The sequence below is a fragment of the Pan paniscus genome, chromosome 14, assembly GCF_029289425.2.
Source record: "Pan paniscus chromosome 14, NHGRI_mPanPan1-v2.0_pri, whole genome shotgun sequence".
Classification (NCBI taxonomy): Eukaryota; Metazoa; Chordata; class Mammalia; order Primates; family Hominidae; genus Pan; species Pan paniscus.
The window spans coordinates 42,385,982-42,412,924 of record NC_073263.2 but is presented as its reverse complement, the minus strand read 5'-3'; the positions used below and the strand labels follow the sequence as shown (position 1 = coordinate 42,412,924).

General features: G+C 36.7%; 1 protein-coding gene across 3 annotated transcripts in view; it reads left to right on the top strand.

Moving 5' to 3' along the window:
• The window catches only part of EPSTI1 (epithelial stromal interaction 1), a 103,750-nt gene that overhangs the window by 64,772 nt on the left and 12,035 nt on the right, over window positions 1-26,943 (top strand). For 2 of the 3 annotated variants that reach the window (XM_003805932.6, XM_024927452.4), the window contains 2 exons: window positions 7,771-7,854; window positions 24,987-25,060. In XM_003805932.6, the coding sequence (XP_003805980.1) occupies window positions 7,771-7,854; window positions 24,987-25,060 (158 nt within the window). Of the gene's footprint in view, window positions 1-6,063; window positions 6,097-7,770; window positions 7,855-24,986; window positions 25,061-26,943 lie in introns of all 3 variants that reach the window. The other variant, XM_063595930.1, reaches the window with a different exon arrangement.

The window sequence follows — 26,943 nt, the reverse complement described above, 5'->3', positions numbered from 1 at the left end:
GCTCCTGGTAGAAAACCACCGCAGAAATTTGCATGCCACCTTGGAAAACCTAAACCCCATTCTGTGAGCACTGAAGGTATTGGAAATGTTTAAACAGGGAAAACTCAAGGTTAGGTTTGTGTTTTCATTCTGGATCACATTGGTAACATTGCGAAGGAGGGCTCTAAAGGAATAGAGAAGCAGAGAGGACCCCCCAAGGCTTCTATATCAGTCTGGGTAAAGAATGATGAAGACTTCAGCTAGGACAGCAGGGGAGAGGATGGAGAAGAGAGTGCAGGTCAGCAAACTGCTTAGAAGGTGAAAGCGGCAGGGCTTGTTTATTGACTTGCTAATTGGGGACAAGAAAGTAAGTGTAATTAAGGATGACTCTGGATAAGGGTTGTAGCTGAAAGAAAAGATGAATTTAAGTTTCTTAAAGTCTCAGGTTTCTCAGAGTTTGGGTAGCTAAATGAGTTGTTAAAGAACCCTCATCTTCATCTCCCCTTACCCCTTTCTCAATAGAGACCATGTTTTTAAATGTCAGGAAGATATTATGACACTCCTTAGGAAGAGGTCATTATACTCCTACTTAGAAATCTTTAGTTGTTTCCTAATTTTTTTTTTTTTTTTTTTTGCTTCTAATGTGATGTTCTAAAGTCTAAATTCATCAGTGTGGGCCCTACAACTTATATTAAAAGAAATTCGTCATCTCTCTTCCCTCACTGCTGGGCTCTGGGGTAAAGAGTTGAGAAGCTGTAGGCAGTGGAGTTAAATCATGTGTAGATGACAGCCCTAGACACCTGTCTGGATATCCTTGTGGCTGTCAGGAAGGGAGAGGGAGAACAGGAGTTGGATAGCTTTACCAACTGGAGTTTCGCCTACCGGGCTGGTCTTCCTTTCCATTTGAGGGCTCCCTGTATCCTGCGATGTGGAACACCTGGCAGAACTGCGTGTGCTGCTGTATTGATTTTGGCTCATTTCTTCAATTTAACAAGATCGTCCTGAATTTTAATATTGTCATCCAAAGCATTAGCAATGTTTCCCAGAGCTGCATTTTCTGTGGATTGATTAGTGCATTTGTCATAGGATCCTCAGAGCTATTAATAGAAAATATGGAGCAGGATTGGACCCAGGATGGTTCCTTATAAACTCCACGCAATAGCTGCTCCGATTTTGACCCCAAACTATTAATACGGTTTCAGTGTTCAATATATTTAATTGACTTTTTACCCATATTATACTCTTCTCATTCTGTCTCATCCATATGCATAGAATTCTTCTGAGAATGCTTTGCAGAATCATTTCTAATGTTGTAGGAAAATCAAATATGTACATTGCACTTCTGTGAAGAACATTTCTTTGTAAAAAGAGGACACCTGCAGTTTACTTTAGCTATGGTCAACGTATAGAATGTGAACACTATGTGATTGCCATCTATATGGGGTGTGATGAGCTAGAAGAATTTATATATAATTTTTAATACTTTAATTTTACTACCTAATGTAACTTTCATGAGAAGATTTTTCCTCTTGTACTTTTCTCCTTTAAAAGTGGATCTGCCATTGGCAGATGGGAATTTAATAAATACTAGAAAATTATGTCAATGTAAAAGATTACAAGAAAAATCCTTTAGTGGTTACAAGAGAATTCCTTTTGGCTTAGGACTTCAGACAAGAGATATTTACAGGGTTCACTTTTACATGTGGATTAATATAGTTCTCTGTATTGTGTGCGTAGGCAGAAGTACCAGCATCATCAGACCTTCCTCAGCGACCATCGCTGCATATTTCTAGTCAAATATGAAATGGTTTCTAGTCTCTGGTTTGCTGCCCCCATTTTTTATTTATTTATTTATTTTTAGACAGGGTCTCACTCTGTCACCCAGGCTGGAGTGCAGTAGCATGATCTTGGCTCACTGCAACCTCCACCTCCCAGGTTCAAGCCATCCTGCCACCTCAGCCTCCTGAGTGGCCGGGACCACAGGCACGCACCCCCATGCCCAGCTAACTTTTGTAGTTTTTGTAGAGACAGGGTTTTGCCACATTGCGCAGGGTGATCTCAAACTCCTGGGCTGAAATGATCCACCCACCTTGGCCTCCCAAAGTGCTGGGATTACAGGTGTGAGCCACCGCACCCGGCCTTATGCCCCTACTTCCTCAACGAAGAATAACGATGTGAAAAAATGTTATCCTGGTGTTTCACTTCCCCAAATCATTCAGTGGTCCCCCATATCTTCAAGGATAAAATCAAAATGTCTTAGCTTAGGCACAAAGTCCTTTCCTCTCTCTGTTCCTCCCTCTCTCCTTTAATTCTAGATTCTGTCTCTTTCTTTAGAATGGCCCCTTTCTAGTCCTCTACGGTCTGGAGGACTGGTCTCAAGTCTAAATCTTTGCTTCTGCAAAGGGGTGAGGGGAAGCAAAGCTTTTGCAAGCAAGGTAAGGGGAAGCAAAGCTTTTGAAATCAGGAGCAAAGATTTAGATGCAGACCAATCTCAGGCCCCACCGCAGACCTCCTGAATCAGAGCTTGCAATTAATACAATCCATGGAAGATGTGTGTGCACGTTAATGGCTGAGGGGCCAAGCTCTATAGCTCATGCCTCTCCAGCTATCCTCTCTCACACTACTGTGAGCATTCAGTGCAGGTTGATTATTGTAATTTTTATCTACGTGTCACATGCTCATTCATTAAGAAGTCAAATAAAATACTTAATATGTGTCCCTTTGTGCCGCCTGAATCCCACTTCCACCCCAACATTTGAACACTTCCCTTTGCTGCTGTAACAAATTACCACAAATGTAGTGACCTAATAGAACAAAAATTTATTCTCTTAACACTTCTGGAGGTCAGCAATAAAAATGGGTTTTAAAATGCTAAAATGAGGGGTATCAACAGGAATGGTTCCTTTTGAAGGTTCCAGGGGGCATCTGTCCCCTGTCCCCTCAAACCCTTGGCACACGGCTGCATTGCTCCAATTTAGCTTCCATCTCACCCAACCTTCTGCACCCTCCCTGACCTTCTTGCCTTCCTCTTATAATGACCCTTTTGATTACAATGGGCCCACCTGGACTATCCAGGCTAATCTCTCCACTTCAAGATCCTTAATTTCTGCAAAGTCCCTTTTGTCACATAAAGAAACATTCACAGATTCCAGGGATTGGGACATCTTTTGGGGGCCATTATGCAACCCACCACCTGTTTCTTTTCTTAGTTAGCTCTGAATATCTGTTAATATGTGTTGGTATCTCTTGACTAATCAATTTTAGACCTTATTAACTCATTTCTTCCTCTCATTCTTATAATTATTCAGTAATTTGAGCTTTCCCTATTATGACTATATACACATTTTCTCACTGCCAAGCCGGTTGGTATACTCTGGTTATATCTTCTGTACAACTCTTTAAACATTTTATTTTAGCATTTTCTTAGTTTCCTTTGAACATTTGACTGTCTTCTGACAGCTTTTGTGACTGTTCTACAAAATGCCTCTTGACGCAAATTTCTAAACAATTTTCCAACTTATGCCTGTCAGATAACTTGTGGATTTTTTTTTCTCTCCCTCCTGGATCCCTCTTTCCTCCTGCTTTAACCTGTCCTGGGTGTTTGTAGGCCTGGCGCACAGCTGTTGTTCTGGGACTTTCCTTTAACACAGTAGTTCTCAGCCTCCTGTGCACACTGGATTCACCTAGGGAGCTTTAAAAATCACAGATACCTGGGTTGCACCTCCAGAGAGCCTGCTGTATTGTGACCTGGGCTTCAGGGTTTAAAAAAGCTCCCCGGGCCATTCTAATGTGCAGCCAAGGTTGAGAATCACTGTTTTAAAGTCATCTTGGGAATTGCTTTTATTGCCTTCCCATGTTGGGTTCTCTGATTTCTGGGCCTCATTTCTTCTATTTTCTTGCTTTATTTCTTTGTTTTGGTGGAGCATATTACTTAGTAGCTTCCCAAGAGAAGACACATGGAAGGTAAACATGTTCAGGTCCTTCCATGTCTGAAACTATCTTTATCCAGCTCTCATACTTTGCTTGCATTTTTGTTGATGACTATTCCAAACTGGAAATAATTTTCCTCCAGAATTTTGAGGCATTGCTCTTCTAACTTTGAATACTGGTTCCTGAGAAATCCAAGGCCATTTGAATTTCAGGCTTTATATGAAGGATTTTCTCTGTTTCCCCTGAAAATACTTTAATATCATCTTTTCTTTTTCTGGCATTCTGTAATGATGTGATTTAGTGTGAAAGTCTTTTTTTAATTCATTTTCAGTCTGGAAATTCATCTCCAGTTCTAGATGATTTTCTTGTGTTATCTCTGACTTATATCCTTTCATTTTCTCTTTATGGAATTTCTGTTATTAAAATTGTAGACCTCCCGGATTTATCTTCTAACTTTAGAGATTTTCTCCTGTAAGTTATCTTTGACTACCTTTTTTCCATATTTTGGCATATTTTCTTGACTCTATCTTCTAAATATTTTACTGATTTGGTTTTTTTGGGGGGAAGAAGGGGAGATTTTAAAAAAGTCTCCAAACTCCTCCTTTTTTCTTTGTTACTTTAAATATATATATATCACTTCTTACTTCTCAGAAGAAACAGTACAGGAAGCAGAAAAAAACTTCAAAGAGAGGGACTCAGAGGCTCACTGGTCAGTATGCAGGACTTTATAGAGTCATTTCATTCTCAGCCTGGCATTTGTCCACTGCTGCTGTCTTTACACGTATGCCTGGTTTAGTTTATCCAGAAAATACACTTTTCATTTCCTGTTGGTGTTTGGAGAATTAGCACCTGCATTTTCAAAGTAGGAGCAGGTATATGGGGGTGAAGGGCTTCTACTGAGACTATCTAGTAATTCCTTCCTTTTTACCTGCCTATTATCCATCTGTCTTCCTCAATAGCTGGTGCATCCATTTCTTGGGCCCTCATGTTGCTCTGTGGAGAGAACTGGCTCCCCATAGGTGTCCTCTAGCCCCTTCCAGCAAGTCTTCAGGTTTGCTCTTTTCCTCTGTAAGTCACTTACTGTTTCTTTATCTACTTGGTCTTCATAGATTTCCCTCTGTGAATATGGATCTCTTCGTTTTGGAAGATAGAGCTTGTGTGTATTCCATTTTCTGCTTTGTTTAGGGTAATTCTGGGGAGAATGGAACAGGAACATCTTTACTCCACCATCTTGAAAGGAGAACTTAATGCTTGTCATGGGTTGAGACCCACACTTCTCAAAATTTATGTGGAAGCCCTGACCCCTAGCACCTCAGAATGTGACCTTATTCAGAGATAGCATCTTTACGGAGGAAATAAGTTAAAATGAGGCTCCTAGAGTGGGTTCAAATTCATTATGAAAAGTGTCTTTATAAAAAGGGGAAATCGGGACACAGAAGCATGCATGCAAGGGAGATGATGTGAAGAGATGCATGATGAAGATGGAGTCTGCAGGCCAAAAAGAGAAGCCTGGAACAGATATTTCTCACATAGCCCTCAGAAGGAACCAACCCTGAAGACACCTTGATTTTGGACTTCTAGCCTCCAGAACTATAAGATAGTAAATTTCTGTTCTTTAAGCCACCAGTATCACAATACTTTGTTATGGAAGCCCTAGCAAACTCATGCACTGCTATTTTCCGTTTGCTCATGTGATGCTCTTCTCCCTGCATAGTCTGATTCCTACTCACTCTTTGAAATATAACTTAGCCTTACTTGATTTGGAAAGTCTCCTCAATCTAGTTTAATTAAATGTCCTTCTTTTTGGCTTCCTCTATCATAGCACCTATCACGCTGTACTGTAACCATTAGTCTTCTTGTTTGACTTTCACACTAAGCTGTAAATGCTTGAGGTCTGGGATCGTGTCCTGACACAGTGCTTGCACAGAGGAGGCTTAAACACTGTTAATAGAATGAGTACATTATAAGCATAGCTTTTGGGGAGGATAAATAAAGGTGTATTTTGGTTGAATGATAAAATATAGCATTGGTATTGTATTAAGTGAATATTTCAATGTTAGACAAATTATGTGAATACAGTGACTTAGAAATTTCTGGTGTTTAGAGCTAAGAAAAATAGTGATCAATTTATTCCCTTCTATTATTTTTGAACAGAAACTTCCTGTCCTGCCTAGGGATCACAGCTGGGTAAGCAAGCATTAGGATTGCAAGTAACTGAACTTTTCATAAGTTCGGATGCCATGTGACTTCCCAGTTTCTGTGGACCTTTATGAGGCACCTTATTTAATAATAAGGTATTTAATAACCACTTTTTTCTGAGTCAAAAACTAAGACGTGTATTCTAATAAAAGAACAACAAAATGACAAGTTTAAAGGGAGGCTATTCAAATAGAATTTAGATACCCTCATTCAAGTTGTAATTTTGCTTTAACTAAATATTTTATTCTACCTTTTAATATCTTGAGTAGAAGCTGTCTTCTTTCCTTTCTTCTTCTCTCCTTTCCTTCCTTCCTGTCCTCTCTTCTCACCCTCCTTCCCTCCCTCCCTTCCTCCCTTCCTCACTAGGTCTTATATGGAATATTTGTGATAAAGGCTAGCCTTCTCTAATATAAAAAGAAGGGGTTGTCAGAGATAAAAAGAAGGGCTTGTCAGAGAATCACTTTTCCCCTTCTATGTCTTAGCACAGTCCCCTTGAGTTTAGGATGCAAATAAGAGAAAGTCATAGGATGTATGTTTACCTGCCCAATGCAGCAGGGTTTGGATAAACCAGGGATTTCTGAACACAGGAAGCTCCAGTTTTCTAACTGGCACTGCCATAGATGATACCATTTTGAAAGCTTCTCTCTTTTTCTGGGAAGTGGTTCTTATTATTTGATGGGATATGGGTTTTTATAGTGACAGAAATGGCAGAATGAACTAAGAAGTGCTTGAGAAAAGTTACATAAAAGTTCACGTAGGCTGGAAAAAGGGGGAACCAGCCTACCTGAACTTTATGGATTATTAGTCCTGAGAACTAGGTCTGAAATATGTAACCTGCTGCCATGAAGCTGCTGATAGTTTTTTATGAGATCCATGTAATTTCCTAAGCATTAGCTTTTTGCCTTACAGAAGCTGGGGCTGCAAATCAATGTGAAGGAGAGAAAGCATATGACAAATAAACAGAACACTTGAAATGCCATAAATGTCAGAACACATGGTCACTATGCCAGGGTGTGGAACTCTGGTGTGGTGGGTCAGAGACACTGAAGGGCATTCTCCCTCATGTGCTGGCTTTCCAAAGGCTTTGTTGTCATGTGTTCCTGAATAGGCTTTGTTTTCCTTTTCAGAGGTAGAAATAAGCTTCATCCAGATTAGGGATGCAAGTGCTTAGAAAATATGCATCCTTGAAATTATATGGTATCAACCACTAGTTGACAAGCTGCTTAATCAGATATCATTAATGAGCAGTAGACATGCCCGTTCTTCTAAAGACAGTGCCACTATTGCTTGTCTTTAATATTGACTGATCAGCTAGTTGGAATATTCTTGAAAATGTCCTAAACTTTCCACTAGGAGGAATAAACTATGTTGATTATCTCTGAGGGGATATTTTTAAAGCTTAATTAAACATTTAGATCATCCTTTCAAATGTGCAGGATGATTGTGCTTACACTAGTTTTCTTTTTATATGTTCCAAGGGACATTTTCAGACATATGCATAAATCACTTAATAACCAAGTGTGTATGGAGAGCTTACTATATGCTCAGTACAGAGGTTGAGTTATTAGCACCGGGCCCATAGTAGGCAGCTTGGTGTACTGTGGCAACACTTTATCCTATCAAGTTGTTTTTTTTTTTTTTTTCCTCTCTGTACCTTTACAGGCCAGAAGCTGGGCTTACAGAGATTCTCTAAAGGCAGAAGAAAACAGAAAATTGCAAAAGATGAAGGATGAACAACATCAAAAGGTACTTACAAGCCCCTACTAGTTATTGCTAACTGTTTATTTGAGGTACTAGATAATTTTGAAGAATTTCTGAACAGAAATATTTAGACACATGAAAATCCTGAAAACAAGAATACAAGCATTGAAAATAAAAGGTGAGTTTCTGGATGTGTTTTAAGAGTATGGTGGTGGCTCCTTCTGGTCAAAACTTTCATGGTACCTAGCCTCATGGATGCACAGTGGATCTGCCATAGTTGGTGCCAGTAGGTCACCAAGAAGATGACAGAGCACTGGTGAACTTCTCATCTGCAAAACAAAACACCACCACCATCACTGCTATTTTTAAACCGAAGATATATGAAATTAGAGATGGTATCCAGAGAATATGATAATGCATAAGAAAGTAGGCATGCAAAGTTATGAAACTGGCATAAATGTTCACTAAAAATAGTTATAGACATACAGTAAAACCAAGCTACGCTACATGGGTATAAAAATATGTGAGGCATTCCATATGTTTTGAGCAATGGAAATCAGTGAAATGAATGCAGAGTCTTCTAAGAAAAGTGCATAAAGAATAATCTTCATTACAATGTGAAATTTCTGGTAGGGTAACTGAAAATTGTCAGTGGCATACTTGATGGTCATACCTGCTTTTAATAGGCCAGAAGCTCCTCAGCATGAAATGAGAATGACGAGAAAGACCCATGGTTAGCTCCAAAGTGCCACTTTATTTCAGCTCCTTTAAATGAGAAAAAAGGGAGTGGGGTGGGGCTCCAGCTAACTAAATGATTTATCTTTCCCATCATTATTATTTTCCAACTTTTCCTCTTGTCATACTAGCGGTTGACAAATCCTGTCACTATTTCTTGTAGAACATTTCTCAAATCTGTATATTCAGTTCTATAATTAACTAGAATTCTAACTCCCATTTTGATTTCCTTGATTTGGTTTAATTTATGTTTTCTTTGTCTTTCCCCAACAAGGTAATTTATTACAACAATTGTGTGTAAAAATTCCATTGAAAAATGAACTATTTGTATTCATTGGTGTTGCTATAATTTGACCCTTTTGAGTGCTATCTTCTTCCCAACAGCGTGGAACCCCTTTCTCATTCATAGTTTCGCCCAGCATATGGTATAAATGTGTCCCTAGGCTGTTTTGGGCACCATAGGTTGTCATTAAATCATTGAAAGAAATCATGCGAGTTGTAAATTTACTTATTTAGCTCCTGTGTAAGCAAAGACGAACCATGAAACATTTTTATCCCTTAGTGTGTTTTTTTTTTTTAAATAAATATCTTTTTGTCTTGGCAAGATCCTAATCTTGAAATCTACAATCAAATAGGCAATGTTATGGTAAGACTCTAGTAGTTAACAAGTAGAAGCTAAATCTGGTACATAGTCATGTTGTACTTTTAATGATGTCTGCTAAATGACATAAAAGTGTTCATCTGCTTCTATGAGCTTTTAACTTAACATAAAATTGTGAGGTATTTAGCATACTAAGGTGAATGTTGCAAAGTCAGTTGTAGATATGATTTATTTTTAAATAACTTCTAGTGGATTTTAAATAGTGTTTTTAAAAGTTTGATATATATATTTGGAACATAAAAACTGTTAAAAGTAGAACATTTGACAAACAGAATGCTTAACAAATTAGGATACTAGATCTGGGATTTAATTTTCAGGTTGAGCAGTTATTTTAAATAGTGAAAATTAAACTTTTTATTTCTTAATCTTGTTTTTATTCTAGACTTAAATATTGATATATACATATTTTCTGGTTACTGGTTGAACATATTTTTATTATGTATCATTTTACATAAATTATTTCCTTTAACTTACTGTAGCTTTCAGTAAAATTAATAGCTTTAATATAAAAATAATTCCATCCTTAGGGATTTCAGTAACAGTAGACTACACAAAGATATTTATCCATCTATTCTACCTTACTTTTGCTTCTCTCTTTTTGTGCCTGATGTGTTGTTGTTGGGAAACGTTCATTGAAGGCATTTCTCTTTTTTTGAGACCAGGTCTCACTCTGTCACCCATATTGGAGTGCAGTGGCGTGATCTTGGCTCACTGCAACCTCCGCCTCCCAGGCTCAAGTGATTCTCCTGTCTCAGCCCCCAAGTAGCTGGGATTACAGGCGCATGCCACTATCACCCAGCTAATTTTTGTATTTTTAGTAGAGATGGGGTTTCACCATGTTGGCCAGGCTGGTCTCGAACTCCTGACCTGAAATGATCCACCTGCCTTGGCCTCCCAAAGTGCTGGGATTACAGGCATGAGCCACCGCACCTGGCCGAAGGCATTTCTTTATTTGTAGAACCTTTCATTCCTTATCACTTGAATGATTTACCTTAAGAAAATAGGAGGATCATGTTTACTGTAAAAAGATACAAAACACAATACATTTTAATCATTGCATCCATTTATGCGTTTGTTTATTCCATTCATTCCACAAATATTTATTGGATACCTACTATGGAATAATTCTTAGGTAAATAATCTAGGTTAAGTTTAGGTGACAGCACATAAGTTTTGTTCTATGTGTCTCTCTTTCACATTTTTAATTACTCTTGGCTCTGGGGACAAAAGGAGCCTCCTCAAGTTTAAACTCTAAATATTTTACCTGTGATTCACTTCCTTCTTCTAGAAACTTATTTGTAATTCCTCTTTTTTCTGTATCTTCAATACATTCTTCTCCACTGAATGCTTCCTTTTTTTGTCAGAAATATGCCACAGTTGGTGACAGTAGGTCATGAAGAAGATGATAGAGCACACGTGAACTTCTCATCTTATCTTACCATTCTAAAATAAACCAGCTAACCCCTTCCTTGATTTTGCTGTCCTCAGAGATATTACCTTTTCTGCTTCTAGCAAATTTAAAAAAAGACAAAGGTAATTTTACTGTAACCACTTCTTTATTACCCACTTCATCCTTAATTCCTTATGATCTGGTTTATATTCACAAATGCTGTTACTGAAATTGCTTCCTAAATGTAAAATCCCTTCTGAACATACAGTTTAGTGGTCTTTTTGTAATTCCTGTCTTCTCCTTGAACTCTGTAACACTAACACCACTTTAAAGCTTTCCTTCTCTGGCTTTTATTTTTTTTTAAACTGTATTATTCTGGTTGATCTGTCTCAGAGTAATCTCTCCCAGCACCATTCATTCATTCTATTGGCAAACATGTATTGAGTTCCTATTATATACTGAGCCTTATGCAAGCTGCTGAAGCTATAAATAAGATCAGGATAGACAAGGTTCCAGCTCTCCAGAAGTTTACATTTTAAGGGAGGAGTAAACAATTAAAAGGAGACATAGAAATACAACATTATACTTTTAAATTTTATAGTGATTCATCACCTTGTAGTAATCTGTAGTAACTAATTGTATTAGTCAGTTATCTCATTACTATAAATAACTATCTGAGACTGGGTAATTTATAAAGAAAAGAGGTTTAATTGGCTCACAGTTCTACAGGCTATACAGAAAACATGGCTGGTGGGCCTCAGGAAACTTAGAATCGTGGTAGAAGCCAAAGGGGAAGCAAGCACATCTTCACATGGCCAACAGGAGAGAGAGCAAAGGGGGATGTGCCATATACTTTTAAACAACCATATTTCCTGAGAACTCACTGTCATGAGAACAGCAGGGAGGCAATCCGCCTCCACAATCTAATCACCTTGCATCAGGTCCCTTCCCCAAGATTGGGGATTACAATTCAACATGAGGTTTGGCTGGGGACACAGAGCCAAACCATAATACTAATGCTGCAAGGAAATAAATTAGGCGTTGTGATAATTTCAGAGTGATGTGTCAAATATTTTTGATTGCCTGCTTCTCTACAGCTCTGATTTTTCTTCAAGTATCCATCCTACTTTGCGTGAACTGTGTTTCAGAAAAGGCAGGTGCTACCCCAGCTCCAGGGATTTATTCCCAAAGTGGTCTAACTCTTCATGAGAATTCCATTCTCCTTGACTGTGATTGGTTTCTCTGTGGACATGTGATACAGTTTTGACCAATGAGACTAAGGGAAGCCTACCTTTTAGGATAGATTTTATCAATATGAAGTATACTACTTTTTGTATTTAATGATTTTTTAGCTTGATTTCTTTTTTGACTATCTTGTCTGATTCTAATAATTCCTCTACCAGTTTTTTTGGTTAGTATTTACATGACATTTCTTTAATCACTTAATTTTAACATCTCTGTGTCATTGTTTAAAGTAGATTTTGAGTGGAAAGAAATGTCTGGTTTTCCTTTTACCTACTTTCAGAATCTCTTAATGGGTAGATTTGATGTGTTCTCATTTATTATGATTAGTAGCATATTTGCATGTATTTGTATTCTTACTGCATGATTTACTTTTTATTAGTTTTCTTTTTTTTTACTGACACTGAATTTTCTGTTTTATTTATTTACTGTTTTTTTTCTTCACTCCCCCTTCCTGTACTATAAGAAATTTCACAGTGTTTCTATTTTTGTTTCTAATCTTGCATAGCCTTTGGTTGTCTCTTTTAATCTGAAAATACATGGCTCTCTTCAGTTTTCCTTTTTTCTTCCTAATTTTCTTTTATGTCTCTTTACCCTTATTGTCTTTGCTCTCCATTTCTGGGACATCTATCAAATGGACTTTGGACATTTCAGATCTGTTCTGTATATACCTTCATTGTTTTCTTATACTTCTTATCCCTTTGGCCTTTTTTTTTTTTATTGGATTCTGGATGAAAGCTTTATCTAGATCATCCTGCTCACTAAATTTTTTCTTGACTTTTCATTCTGCTTATTTGGCACATATTGAATATGTTTATTTACCAAGATTGCTGATTTGGTAAGTAGCAGTGTTCTGCTTTGTAAGTGCAATATTCTTTCTCATCTCATCTTATTTAATGTTTGTATATTTGTAACTATACAAACATAAGTTTTCTATTTACTATATTAACTGTTTTTTTATTTCCATTTTAATCTTTATCTCCCATGGAATTCTTTCTCAAATGTTTGATTATTCTTATATGTATTTGGATATGCTGCTGAATGAGGTATGTAGGAGCTTGTCTTCAGTGTGGAGTAGACTCGTGTTCTCTTATAGTCAGTAGTAGGTACTTGGGATGTTGCCCTGTTTCACTGAGCCCAGCCATGCCTCTCTCATTCACTTCTTACCTTATGGGCCATGATAGTGCTGCCTACTATGTAGTGCAAGTGTGGGAGGGAAAAGAACCCACCACCAAGCTGCTCTTAGTGCAGTTTTCTAACTGATCATCTAAATGACTGTCCCAGTATTCCCTCCTGGAGCTCCTTCAGAAGCAGGTGGACTTAGCTCCAATTTATCCTGCACATTGGTTTTCCCTGGTAATGTAACCTGTCTCCTTTCTCTCTTTCAGAAACTTCTTAAAATATGTGATAAGCTGATTGCATTTATTGATTGTGCATGGTTATTGGTTTTATAGTCATTTAGAAAGTCATTGATTTTACAGTCAAAATATATACAAGAATCAGTAAAATACTGAAAGTCAGAAAATAAACTATTGGGTGACAGAGAAAATTATTATTATAGAACACATACAAAATTATAGTGAGAGACTTTTATAGGGAATTCATGTAAAGCTGTACTCAAAATTACAACATTTTAATCCATTCAATACTAAAAAAAGAAATGAATTAAGCATCTGATCTACGAATTTAGAACAAAAACAATAAATGATCCTGAAGAAAGTAATTAAGATAGAACAGAAATTAATAATAAAACTCTAAGAAACAGCTGTTATAAAAATCTAACAGCTTGTTCTTTGATAAGGTCAACAAATGCACACATCTTTGGTAAGTCTAATCAAGAAGAGATTAGTAAAAATGCAAATACACGGCATTAGAAATGAGGGACTAGAACCATAGATTTGGAAAAGTTTAAAATTATGTTACTATAAACAATGCTATGCTAATGAATTAAAAATTTGGGTTAAGTGAATGATTTTCTAGGAAAATATATAACTCTAATGACTCAAATAATTAAAATTCATAAAGACCAATGAAAATGCAAGTGATTTCTGAAGTTTTCTGAGAATTACTTCCCCCAGGAGGCTGAACTTGGATAATTTTAGAAGCAAGTTCCTTCAAATTTTCAAGGAACAGATTTTTTTTTCCCTATGCTTTACAAATTATTTCAGAGTAAGAAAAAAGACGAAACATTTTAGAAGTTTATTTCACTATCTCCATGATGTCACAATCTGATAAAGGAAGCATGTGCACACTCACACACGTGCGTGCGTGCGCGCGCACACACACACACACACACTCTCTCTCTCCCTCCCTCTCTCTCTCACAGATAGACCAATCTTATAAAGACAGATTAACATCTGAAGGAAAATTCTAGCTGATGAAATTTTTCTCTTAATAGCAATTTACCAAGGGAAAGTAGAGTTTATTCCAGGAATGCAAAGATAAGTAGCTATATATTAAAACTTTTTATATCTTATCACTGCAATAGGATAGGTCATGTGACAAGAATATTTGGCTCTTTAGTTACACAAAAAGACATTGATAAATTTTAATCTTTACTATCAATTAAAAAACACTTCAGTGAACTAAAAATAATATTTTCTTAACATACTTGTAGTCTTCTAAACCAATAACCAACATTATATTCAGTGGTGAAATACTAAAACTATGAACAACATAAGGATGTTTGCAACCCCTACCAAACTTGGTTGTTACCCAGTATTATTCTGGGAATTCCAACCTCATGCTACTCAAAGTTATTTGATAGAAAACTTATTTTTTTAACTAAAAAAAAATTCCCTGTTTTTACTGAATGGAACAAGGTTTGGATATTTTTTAACCAACTTGATAAAACTAAAAATAAAAGAGCTTTTCTAATTATTGGAAGTAGGTTGTTATTTATGCATGGGAGCAATTTGCCTGTGCAAACTAAGAGAATCAACTGAAAAATAATGAGAACAAATGGAGTTTAATAAAAGAGTTGGACCAGGCGTGGTGGCTCACTTCTGTAATCCCAGAACTTTGGGAGGCCGAGGCAGGAGGATCACCTGAGGTCAGGAGTTCGAGACCAGCCTGGCCAACATGGTGAAACCCCATCTCTACTAAAACTTAGCCAGGTGTGGTGGCGGGTGCCTGTAATTCTAGTTACTCGGGAGGCTGAGGCATGCAAATCACTTGAACCCAGGAGCCGGAGGTTGCAGTGAGCCAAGACTGCACCATTGCACCCTACCCTGGGCAACAAGAGCGAAACTCTGTTCCAAAAAAAAAAAAAAAAAAAGATTTGGTTAAAAAATATATACAAGAATCAACAACTTTCTCAAATACAAGCAAAACTTAATTAGAAAATACGTTATGGGACAAAAAGATCTAATCAAAAAGCAGCTATATAAATAATTGTTCAACAACTAAAAAAAATTAAAAACTTTCCTGGAATCCACAAAATCCAATTTTAATTGACAGAAAACATTATTTGTGTTTATAATGTTCAATATGATATTTTGAAGTATATAAACATTGTGAAATGGCTAAGTCTAGCTAATTAACAAATGCATTACCTCACAGTTACTATTTTTGTGGTGAGAGCACTTAACATTCTTTGCATTTTCAAGAATATAATAAATGATCATTATTTATTGTCATTAATTACAACTGTCATTAACCTTGCTGTACAATAGATCTCTTGACTTTATTCCCTATATCTAACTGTAATTACATATCCTTTGATCAATATCTCCCTGTACCTCACCATTTCCTCCTAACCCCCCCAGCCTCTGGTAACCATGATTCTACTCTATTTCTATGAGATCAGCTTTTTAAAGTCCATATATAAATGATATCATGTGGTATTTGTCTTTCTGTGCCTGGCTTATTTCATTTAACATAATGTCCTCTGGGTACATCCATGTTGTTGCAAATGACAAGATTTCCTTCTTTTTATGGTGGAATAATATTCCATTGTGTGTATATCCCACATTTTCTTTATCCATTGATGGACACTTAGGTTGATTCCATATCTTGGCTATTGTGAACAGTACTGCAATAAACATGGGGGTGCAGATATCTCTTTGACATACTTGTTTTATTTCCTTTGGATAGACACCCAGTAGTGGGATTGCTGGATCATATGGTACTTCTATTTTTAATTTTTTGAGAGACTTTATACCTCTTTTCATAATGGCTGTACTAATTTACACCCCCACAAGCAGCGTGTAAGGGTTCCCTTTTCTCCATATTCTTGCCATCACTTGTTATCTTTTGTCCTTTTTGATGATAGCCTTGTAATGGGGGTGAGATAATAGCTCATCGTGGTTTTAGTTTGCATTTTCCTGATGATTAGTCATGTTGAGCATTTTTTCATATACCTGTTGGCCATTTGCATGTTTTCTTTCAAGAAATAGCTACTCAGGCCTTTTGCCTATTTTTTTAAATTGTTATTATTATTATTTTTGAGATGGAGTTTCGCTCTTGTTGCCCAGGCTGGAGTGCAATGGCATGATCTTGGCACACTGCAAACTCTGCCTCTTGTTTTCAAGAGATTCTCCTGCCTCAGCCTCCTGAGTAGCTGGGATTACAGGCGCCCACCACCACACCCAGCTATTTTTTTTTTTTTTTTTTGTATTTTTAGTCAAGACAGGGTTTCACCATGTTGATCAGGCTGATCTTGAACTCCTGACCTCAGGTGATCCACCTGCCTAGGCCTCCCAAAGTGCTGGGATTATAGGCATGAGCCACTGCGCCTGACCCTTTTTGCTAATTTTAAAAATTAGGTTATTTGTTCTCTTGCTATGGAGTTGTTTGAGTACCTTATGTGTTTCGGATACTGACCCCCTATTAGATGTATAGTTTACAGATATTTTCTCCCATTCTGTAGATTGTCTCTTTAGTCTGCTGATTGTTTCCTTTGATGTGGAGAAGCTTTTTAGTTTGATGTAATCTCATTTGTCTGTTTTTGCTTTTGTTGCTTGTCCTTTTAAAGTCTTATCCAAAAAATCCTTGCCCAGACCAATGTCATGGAGCTTTTCCACTACATTTTCTTTTCCTTTTTTTTTTTTTTCCCCAAAACAGAGTCTCTCTGTCACCCAGGCTGGAGTGCAGTGGCACCATCTCGGCTCACTGCGGCCTCTGCCTTTGGGATTCAAACAATTCTCATGACTCAGCCTCCCAAGTATCTGGGATTACAGGTGTGTGCCACCGTGCCTGGCTAATTTTTATATTTTCAGTAGAGACGGGGCTTTGCCATATTGGCCAGGCTGGTCTCGAACTCCTAGCCTGCAGTGATCTGCCTGCCTCGGCCTCCCAAAGGGTGGGGATTACAGGCATGAACCACTGTGCCCAGTTTCCCCCATATTCTCTTCTAGTACTTTCCTAGTTTCAGGTTTTACATTTAAAGTCTTTAATCCATTTTGAGTTGATTATTTTTTAACGCCTTTTGTGAAAACTGTCAAATTGAGTTGTTTTTTGTATGTGATGAGAGAAAAGGGTTTAATTTCATCCTTCTGCATGTGGATATTCAGTTTTCCCACTACTGTTTATTGAGGAGACTGTCCTTTCCCCTATGTTCTTGGCCCTTTTGCCAAATATCAGTTGGCTCTGCATGTGTGGATGTATTTTTGGACTCTCTCTTCTGTTCCATTGGTTTGTATGCCAGTACCACGCTGTTTTGGTTATTATACATAAAAGTCAATTCGAATAAAGCAGAGATGGCTAATGTTCCCAAATACTAAAACTCAATATTTCAGTAACTATAGTTCTATCCAAGTTTACTTGTAAGTTTAATGAAATTCTAGTAATAAATTTCAATGGAATTTGAGGTAATTTGAAAATACTGTTTCTAAATTTCAACTGAGAGAAAAATAATGAAATTGAAACTTTAGAAAAATATGAATAACAATTTGTGTATTTGTTGGGGTAAGGAGAACTTCCACTAGTAGACGTCAATATATACCACAAACACTGAAGTACTATTACTGGTGAGAGGATAAACTGAGAGGCACTTTGGCAACATCAAATTCTGAAGAGTTTCCTAAAAGCAAAAATATTAGATCTAAAGGTATACATTTATTCTGAGGAAATAATGAGAGATACAGACAAGATATACGTACAAGGTTGTTTATTTTTAACATAAGATTAATGGGAAATTTGAAACAGTTTGTTCAGTGATACAGGATTTGAAGGTTTTGGAGTTTGGAATAAATACCATGCAGCAATTACTACCACATTTTAATAACATAATAGAAATATGCTCACATATATGAAAATGAAAACAAAGATCATAAAATAGAGTGCAGATAAGTTTTGAAACCTACCTCCTCCTTGCATTTTGTGTAGGAAATATTTTTAGGTGGGAGACGTAGAGCTGTGATTCCATGATTGTTGTAGCTGGAAGTTTATTTCTCTCTCTGTTAAAATGATAGAACTAGCAACAGCAAATACAAAGTTACAATTAGATAAGAGGAATATGTTTTGATGTTCTGTTATACAGTGGAGTGACTGTGGTTGACAGTAAGATAGTGTACCTTACAAAATAGCTAGATAAGAAGCTTTGGAATATTCTCACTACAAATAAATGATAAATGCATGAGATCATGGACACACTAAGTGCCCTGATTTGATCACTTTACAACATAGATATGTATCAAAATATCAAATTGTATCCTATAAATATGTACAAGCTGTCAATTAAAAAATTAAAAATTAAAAACTAACAATAGTAAGGGGAGAGTGTACATTACTTGTGTTATTTTTAAACTCTACTTCACCCATTAGTATTTATTTCCTTTGATTCGGTTGGTGCTCTGAAAATTTTGGGTGGTAGCTTCTGCCTTTTCTCCCCATTCTTGATAGCCAAGGCCATCTTTCTCCTTCAAGGCAAAGGTATTACTGTGGATGCCTGAGAACCAGGACTTCTTTAAACTCTCCTCCTTCCCCTGAAAGCTCTTCTGTATTAAACCTTCAAAGGAAGGCATTCTTGAACTTCATGACTTCATGGTCTCAACTCTCCTGCTTCCACTATCCCTTTCCTCTTGTTGTGTTGAGAGAACAGGCTCTCCTGGGAGAAGTTTGTTTTGCCAGGCGATGGCATTTTCATGTTTACATAAAGCAGTCAAGCTGAACCATGTCGGAACATGCTCTGCTGGGATTCAGACATGGTTTTAAAATGACCCCATGTTCATCTTCAATTACCACACTGAAACTTTGCTTTGGAGCATGTTTTCCCTCTAACCTTGTCACATTTCTTAAGCATCCAGCCTTACCCACACCTGTCTGTTGTATAGTTGACCCTTCTGTAGAACAGGGCACCATCAGACACTTGGAGCCCAGAGAAATGATGTTTGCAACCTCTTGTTGGAAATGGACACCCCTCTTCTTATTATTGACTTGGGCTCGAAGCAGAGGTATTGGTGCCATCCTGCAGCTCCCCAGCAGAGCAGCCCCCCTGGGTGAGCACTGCATCGGGTGGCCACAGGCAGTGGCACTATTTGCAGTGTTGTCCTCATTTACCACATACCACTTGGCCAATGTTTATAGGAAGTTCCATACTTTCAATCTCTAGGATGGTATTTTGTTTATCATATCACCAACGTACCCTCGTTTGTATGCAGCTCTGTATGAATGTAGGGATTTGCGTAGCACAGTGATAAGACATGCACAAACACAAAGTGTTGAACACCCTTCTCTTGTTTGCATTCTTCCCTTGTATTCCCATGTCATGTAGCTTAATTTTGTGTTTAGCAACTCATTTCTTTTTGCCCTGTGTCAGAGTTGTTTCTGGGTGTGTCTGCCTCATTATACTGTGATTTATTTCAGGGTGGAGCTGTGCTGATATCTGTACCTTTAGCATGAACCTAGGTATCTGGAAAATGGTTGGCGTGTGACAATATGCATTGAGTAGGCCAGGCCTTAACAATGCCTCAGATGTTGCATGTCATTGTCCTCCTGCTTAGAGCACTTTGATGCTTTTCATGTCCCAAGCTTGGTCCTTGAAACAAGAACAACTTATTTTTTATTTGCTTAACTCTAGATATTGAACTTCTGTGTGGGATCTCAGTAAATGAACCAAGAATATGCTTATAAGGCATGCAGACACATCCTTGGTGGCTGTCAGTTCAGCAGAACAAATTAATTAGCTGAAATTATCCTTCTTAGTACGGAAGAAAAACCAGCCTCTCCTTAGTAAATACGCTTTGCTAGTTATAGGATAATAATCCTGAGTGCAGCGATGCCAGCACCTTCCCTTCGGCCATCTGGAGCAATGTTCTTGCATGGTGATGCCTCATCAGCTCCCGTCCCCTGGTCTTTATCTCTTCTCCCCTTTCCTTGCCTCCGTAATAGGATGATGTATGTTGCTCTCTTCCTGTCTTTTCTTCCTCCCTAACAGTTCTTAGCTTCATGTGTGGTGTTTCACTCTTTTATATCTCTCTGTGTTAAAAATTACATATTTATTGGGATTTTTAAATAAAGGAAAGCATAAGAAAACAGAAATGGCCTCTCACACTGATAATAAATTCCTACTGATGGTATGAGGAAATAATATATACACATGGTTCAGAAGTTAAAAATCAAAAACTATGTAAGATAGTAAAGCATCCTTTTCTTGCCCATTCACACTTCAAGCGCCGCTACCCAGCGTTAATTACAGTTAACATTTTCTTGTGTAGTTTTTCATTAAATGTTTTGGATACACATCAGCACATAAAAGTCAAAATGAGTGTATGTATATATTTTCTGTTTATATAGAAGCGTCCTAAGAAAACGGCTCTGAACCTATCTTTTATCACTTAATGTATCTTAGAGATCTCTCCATAGGCCCCTGCTCTACCTTACAAAACATCCATCTTAGTCTTTGTAACTGTTCCATTGTATTCCATTGCGCTGATGGCCTCACTTATGGTGCAAGTGTTTTGTTGGTGGGCATTAACATGTTTCCCTGAACTTTTACAGTTTCAATAATATAGCTGTGAATATTCATATACATACATCTTTGAACACTTCTGCAAGAGATGTATACGTCTTACATTTTGATGCTTATTGCTAAATTGACTTCCAAAAACTAAATTAGGTTTCACTAATTTAGATGCTATACCAGAGTGTTTTCTGTCAAACTTTTCTGATTTTCGTCAATACAATAGAAACACTTTATCTCATCGTTTTAATATTTCTTTGATTTTAAGTGAAGATAATGACCATTTTGAACTGACAGGCAACCTGTAGTTTATCTGTGAACTGCCTGTTCCTATCCCTTGGCCCTTTTTCTTTTTGGTTGTTTTTTCCTTATTGGTTTATGTGAAGTCCTTACCCACTTTCTGGGACATTTCCTGAGTCTCAGCCTAAAATAGTCACTGAACCACTGAATCTCACATCAGTGTGTTTTAATCCTCTGCCTGGGATTATTGTTGGATATTTTTCTCACTTGTTTATGGGTTTCCTTTCTCTAGAATATAAACTCTAAAGGAGCAAAGATCTCATCTATCTTGTTCACTACTATAGCCTATCATGCAGATGCAAGCCTGGCTCATAATAGACACTCAGATATTTAATGAATGAATAAATGAAAATTGAATTAGCCTATGCATATCCTAAACATTCATTAACAGTTAATTTTTTAATTTTATGGTATTTTTTCCAAATGAAAAGTTTGAATTTTCATGCAGCTAAATTTATTAATCTTTTTCTTTTTATAACTTCTGGAACTTCCTCACTCCAAGTTTATAAATAAATTCACCTGTGCCACCTTTGAAAACTTCTATTCCCATCTTCTAGGCTCAAATCTTAGACTTGTATAAAATTTATTTAATCGAAATTAAGGGTCTAGTTTTGATCTTTCTTACAGTAGTTGGCTAGTCCATCATCATTCATGAAACTCTGTCACCTGCATTGGTTTAGCACAACCTTATGGTAAACTACATTTCCATATGTATCATGTCTCTTCCTAGACTCGAATTGTTTTAATTACTATAGTTTTATTTTCTTCAACTTTTAAGCTCAGGGATTCATGTACAGGATGTGCAGGTTTGTTACATAGGTAAACATGTGCCATGGTGGTTTGCTGCACAGATCAACCCAGTACCTAGGTATTAAGCCCAGCATCCATTAGCTCTCCCTCCCCCTGCATCCTCCACTCCAACAGGCCCCAGTGTGTGTTGTCCCCATCCATGTGTTCTCATATGATATCTTTCAATGTTTGATGAAGCTGGTTCTTTCTCATTTTTTGTTTTCTTTTCCAGTATTTTTGTATGGCTGTGATTGTATTTTTTTTCTCAGACAAGTTGCATGATCATTTTGCCAAGTCTGAAAAAATTATCTTAAAAATTATTTTAAAGTAACATGTCATAGTATGCATATATATATATATGTATGTATTTTATACTTTTTTTGTCTTTGTGTCATACTCCAGAACTAATGAGAGTTAGTTTGTTCAGAATGCATTGTATTAAACTCACAATGGGCCAGATACCAGAAGTTGCTCCTTGGAGAAATAGGATTAATGAAAGTGAAAATAATCAGCATCCTTTGGCAAGAAGGATTTAGATTTGTGCTTAGGTTATATATATTCTGCTAAAACTTTTGAATGTGAATGGGTCCTGTAGTTCTGGACATGACTGTTTATACTTTATGATGAGCCACCGTGAGGATATCCTTAATTCCAACCATTTATTTTGAATGCATCCTGCAGAAGATTATTAGATACAAGAAAATGTAAGCCCTGGTCTTTATTTTGCTACTAATAAGCTATTTAGCTCTTGACAAGTTACTAAAACTGTGTCTCTGATCCCATTTCCTTATCTGTAAGGTGAGGATGATATTGCTCATTCATTTATCACATAATACTTTGTTTGCCTGCCTACCTTTGCAATTGTTGTTAGGATCAAATAATACAATTCTGGTAAAACTTGTATTTGAAAATATTAAGGTTTTCTGGTTAAACATTGCACATCAAAAGCATTTCATTTGCTTATGTTTCATCACTCTCTCCCCATATACCACTAAAAATACAGGAATTTTTTTAAAAAGCCATAAGCCAACAAGAGCAAAAGAACAGACTAGTAGACTGCAGCAAAGATATAAGCCAGAATTTTAAATCTGGAACTAGATGGTCAGTGGTAACTGATTTAGTGGAGCAGGAAAAGCCAGTACTCATTTGAAAGAAGCAGTAAGACAGAGAAGTTGGTTAAGTTGAGGAATCAGAGGCACCTGGTACCTTTGAAGCCTAGAGTTGAAAACAGGAGGATGAATTAGAAACTTGAATGAGGAGCTATAGGATTTCTAGATCCCCCTCCTACCACACTGAATGTTAAAAAAAGAAACGTTGTAAGAGAATGACGATGGAGCTGTACTATGAGAGGAAGTTGGGATTGGGGTGAAGGTAGTAATAGAGGCATCAATCTTTTTTCCATTGTAGGTAGTCAAAAGATAATACAGTTTTTAAAAAATTAAGAAATGAGTTCATGTCCTTTGTAGGGACATGGATGAAATTGGAAATCATCATTCTCAGTAAACTATCGCAAGAACAAAAAACCAAACACCGCATATTCTCACTCATAGGTGGGAATTGAACAGTGAGAACACATGGACACAGGAAGGGGAACATCACACTCTGGGGACTGTTGTGGGGTGGGGGGAGGGGGGAGGGATAGCACTGGGAGATATACCTAATGCTAGATGACGAGTTAGTGGGTGCAGCGCACTAGCATGGCACATGTATACATATGTAACTAACCTGCACATTGTGCACATGTACCCTAAAACTTAAAGTATAATAATAAAAAAATTTAAGAAATGAATAAACATGCATACTATTAAGAAGAAGATAATTACTTATGAAACCACATGCAGGAATTGAAAATGATTGTGGAGACGAGGGAGAGGACAGGAGCTTCTTTCACATTGGTATACTTGGTATACTAATAAAGAGTACTAATATTTGGTAGACTAAAAAACGATCCTATTGTGCAAGAGTGAGACTTGAGCATAAAGCTTGGCAGCGAGGTGCATAACAAATGCTTATTGAGTGGACAAATATTATTCATTGATTTCAAAAACTCAAATATTGTTCAATGATTTCCCCTTATTAGTGTTATATAGGAATTAGGGTTAAGTAATGTGCTTTAGGGATTGATGAGCAATGTATTTGGAATATCACAGTATAAGAAATAAGTCTTTTTATTTTGGGGGACTGTGGAATATTAGAGGGTCTTTGAACAAAGTTAATAAAATGTCAGCCTGAACTTTGAGTTTTTTTGTATACTTTTCATCAAGGAAGTTTGGGGTTAAAACAACAATAGCAACCTTTTATTGGTATGTGTTAAGACGTGACAGTATTTTCTCTACCAGAAAATCTCTCTGACTCAGGCACTGGTATATGACTTGGGCCTAATAATTTTCTTCTCTTTGCATTTTTTTTGTCTTTGAAATGGGATTAAAATTTATTCTGCCTTAGGGTAGACAGTTGGAAATTAGAGAAATCCTGGGATTGGTTCTTCAGTATAATACTGTAAACATAGTAACTAGGTCTGGAAGTTAAGTTGCCTCTTCCAAGAAGATAAGCAGACTGTTGGAAGCTAAAGATTTAGTTATAATAATGTGATTTATATGAAGCAAAGTATCTCCTCCAGAGATCTCAAAGTTCTGCTGGTATTAGAAGTAACTAATCAATAATAGGTGAGTGCTTATTCTCCAGGATGGAGAATGTTTTATTAACAGAATTACACTATAAGATTGAGTCCAATATTTATTTGTAAGTTGCTATGAATTTATTAGGAAAGAAATGCTAGAGAAATACCAAGAAATAGTATTGTGTGATATTCCTGAAGGAACTAATTGGATTTGTTGTTCTCTGTAAGACATAGATGAGTTTGACTTACATTGTATTTTTTTCTGTTTGTGTTGTACCTATTGATCTAGTATCTTGACCATGCACATTGGCTTTTAATCTAGCAATTTTACACTCACAGAGCTATTCTGTTTGACTAAGCCACAGTTATTTGCTACCTACGTATATAAGAAAATAATTTCACATCCAAATAGTACTTAAGTAAAAGTTTCAAAAATGAAATATTGTACCAGTTGAGGTTAAATATGTAATTGATTTGGGTGTCTTCTGTACAACCGTGTTAATTGAAAACCATATTTTAAAACTTTTATTGTTCCTAGAGTGAATTACTGGAACTTAAACAGCAGCAGCAAGAGCAAGAAAGAGCCAAAATCCACCAGACTGAACACAGGAGGTAAAACTGGCTAATAAAATAAGCATCCTTGGTTAAATCAATTACCTAGAAAGTTTGTACAGTGTTTTAGGAAAACATTACGATAACATTATTAATATGGTTTTGGAATGCGTATTACCTTTAAATCTGTTATTGGGACGTGATATATGTATGAGGTATGCCAACTGCTACATATATAAGTACACACATGTGTGTACATATGTGCATGCACAATTTTCTTGGATAGGTGGCATTATAAACTCACATTAGAAAACTGACTCATGTTCTTAAGTTGTGTGTTCAATTAAGGTATATTTAATTTGCCTACCATAGGACAAAACATCCTAATTTGAGACGATGGTCTACCATTTATAGACTTCGTTATAACAATTACATCAATATAGATGGTCAGATACCCATACTTGAGTGCAAAAGCTCAGACAAAAACTCACTAACATTATTTAATATTGACACATTAGAGAAAAAAAATCTTAGAACCATTAAGTAATTTTCAAATAGTCTAAGCACTCTCCATCTTAATCCTAATATCAGACTTAAGAATACCTAGTAAAATATCATGTTACTGTTGGGACAGTGCTAATAAGCACCATATTGTCTGCCATTATTATGCTAAGATTTCTAGGGGGACACGGGTTGAGTTCATTAGGGATGTACTTGAGTATCTTGGAGAAGAATGTAAGGGTTTTCACAATTTAAAGGGACAAATTCTTTTGATAGTGAATGGCTTTTTTGAACGTATTTAACCTTCCCACTGTCACTAAACTGTATTTTTAAGTTATGTTGGTTTCATTTTCTAAATGAGAGACTTTAAAAAGCATTCAGTGGAAGCTCCCTATTCTGATGGTGCCTCTAACTGTGGGCGGGGAGCTCACTTTTATTTGACTGAACTATGTTGTCCCCAGAGTCCAGTCAAAATAGTTTTGGAACTACAAATGTGAATTATATGTTTTTTCTCTTATTTAAGGAAATATCAAAACTCTGATATGTCGGTTAGGCTATATTGTTGGGTAAGATGGTGGTGGGGAAGCATGCTAACTACTTATTTATTATAAAGTAGGCCATAATTTAGCCATTTTATTGCTGTTTATTATTTTCTTTTTTTTTTTTTTTTTTTTTTTTTTTTGAGACAGAGTCTCACTCTTTTGCCCAGGTGGGAGTGCAGTGGCAGGATCTCGGCTCACTGCAAACTCTGCCTCCCGGGTTCAAGTGACTCTCCTGCCTCAGCCTCCTGAGTAGTTGGGATTACAGGCACGTGCCACCATGCCCAGCTAATTTTTGTATTTTTAGTGGAGACGGGGTTTCGCTGTGTTGGCCAGGCTGATCTTGAACTCCTGACCTCAGGTGATCTGCCTGCCTCAGCCTCCCAAAGTACTGGGATTACAGGAGTGAGCCACTGCACCTGCCCTATTTTCTTTTTAAAATACTTCCTGTTTAAAAAACACTTGATATTGTATTTATAAACTGATTGCTAGTAGTAGCCAGTTATTTCTCTGGATTTCTGAGGATTAATTGAATTGTAAGACTTTAAGCATCTTAAACATAGTGATGTGTCACATTAATAGGCTCCATTGCTGAAATATTTATCTTTGATGGGCACCTAATAAACATCCAAGCTATTTGATTAGAAGTGGAAAAGATAACTTTTTTGTTATAGGAATCTTGGCTTTCATTCTTTAAGTTTATTTCCATACTACTGAATACCTAAATATTGGTGGGGCTGTTTAATTTCTATACGTTATTTTTTCTTTCTTTTGATTCTACTTAAATAGATCCAATAAATGTATAGCTCCAAATTTAATCCAAGAAGAGATTTTTCTAGATAATAAACTCAGTAATTCATTTTGAAGTATCTGATCAAGTCATTAAATATATATTTTATGCTC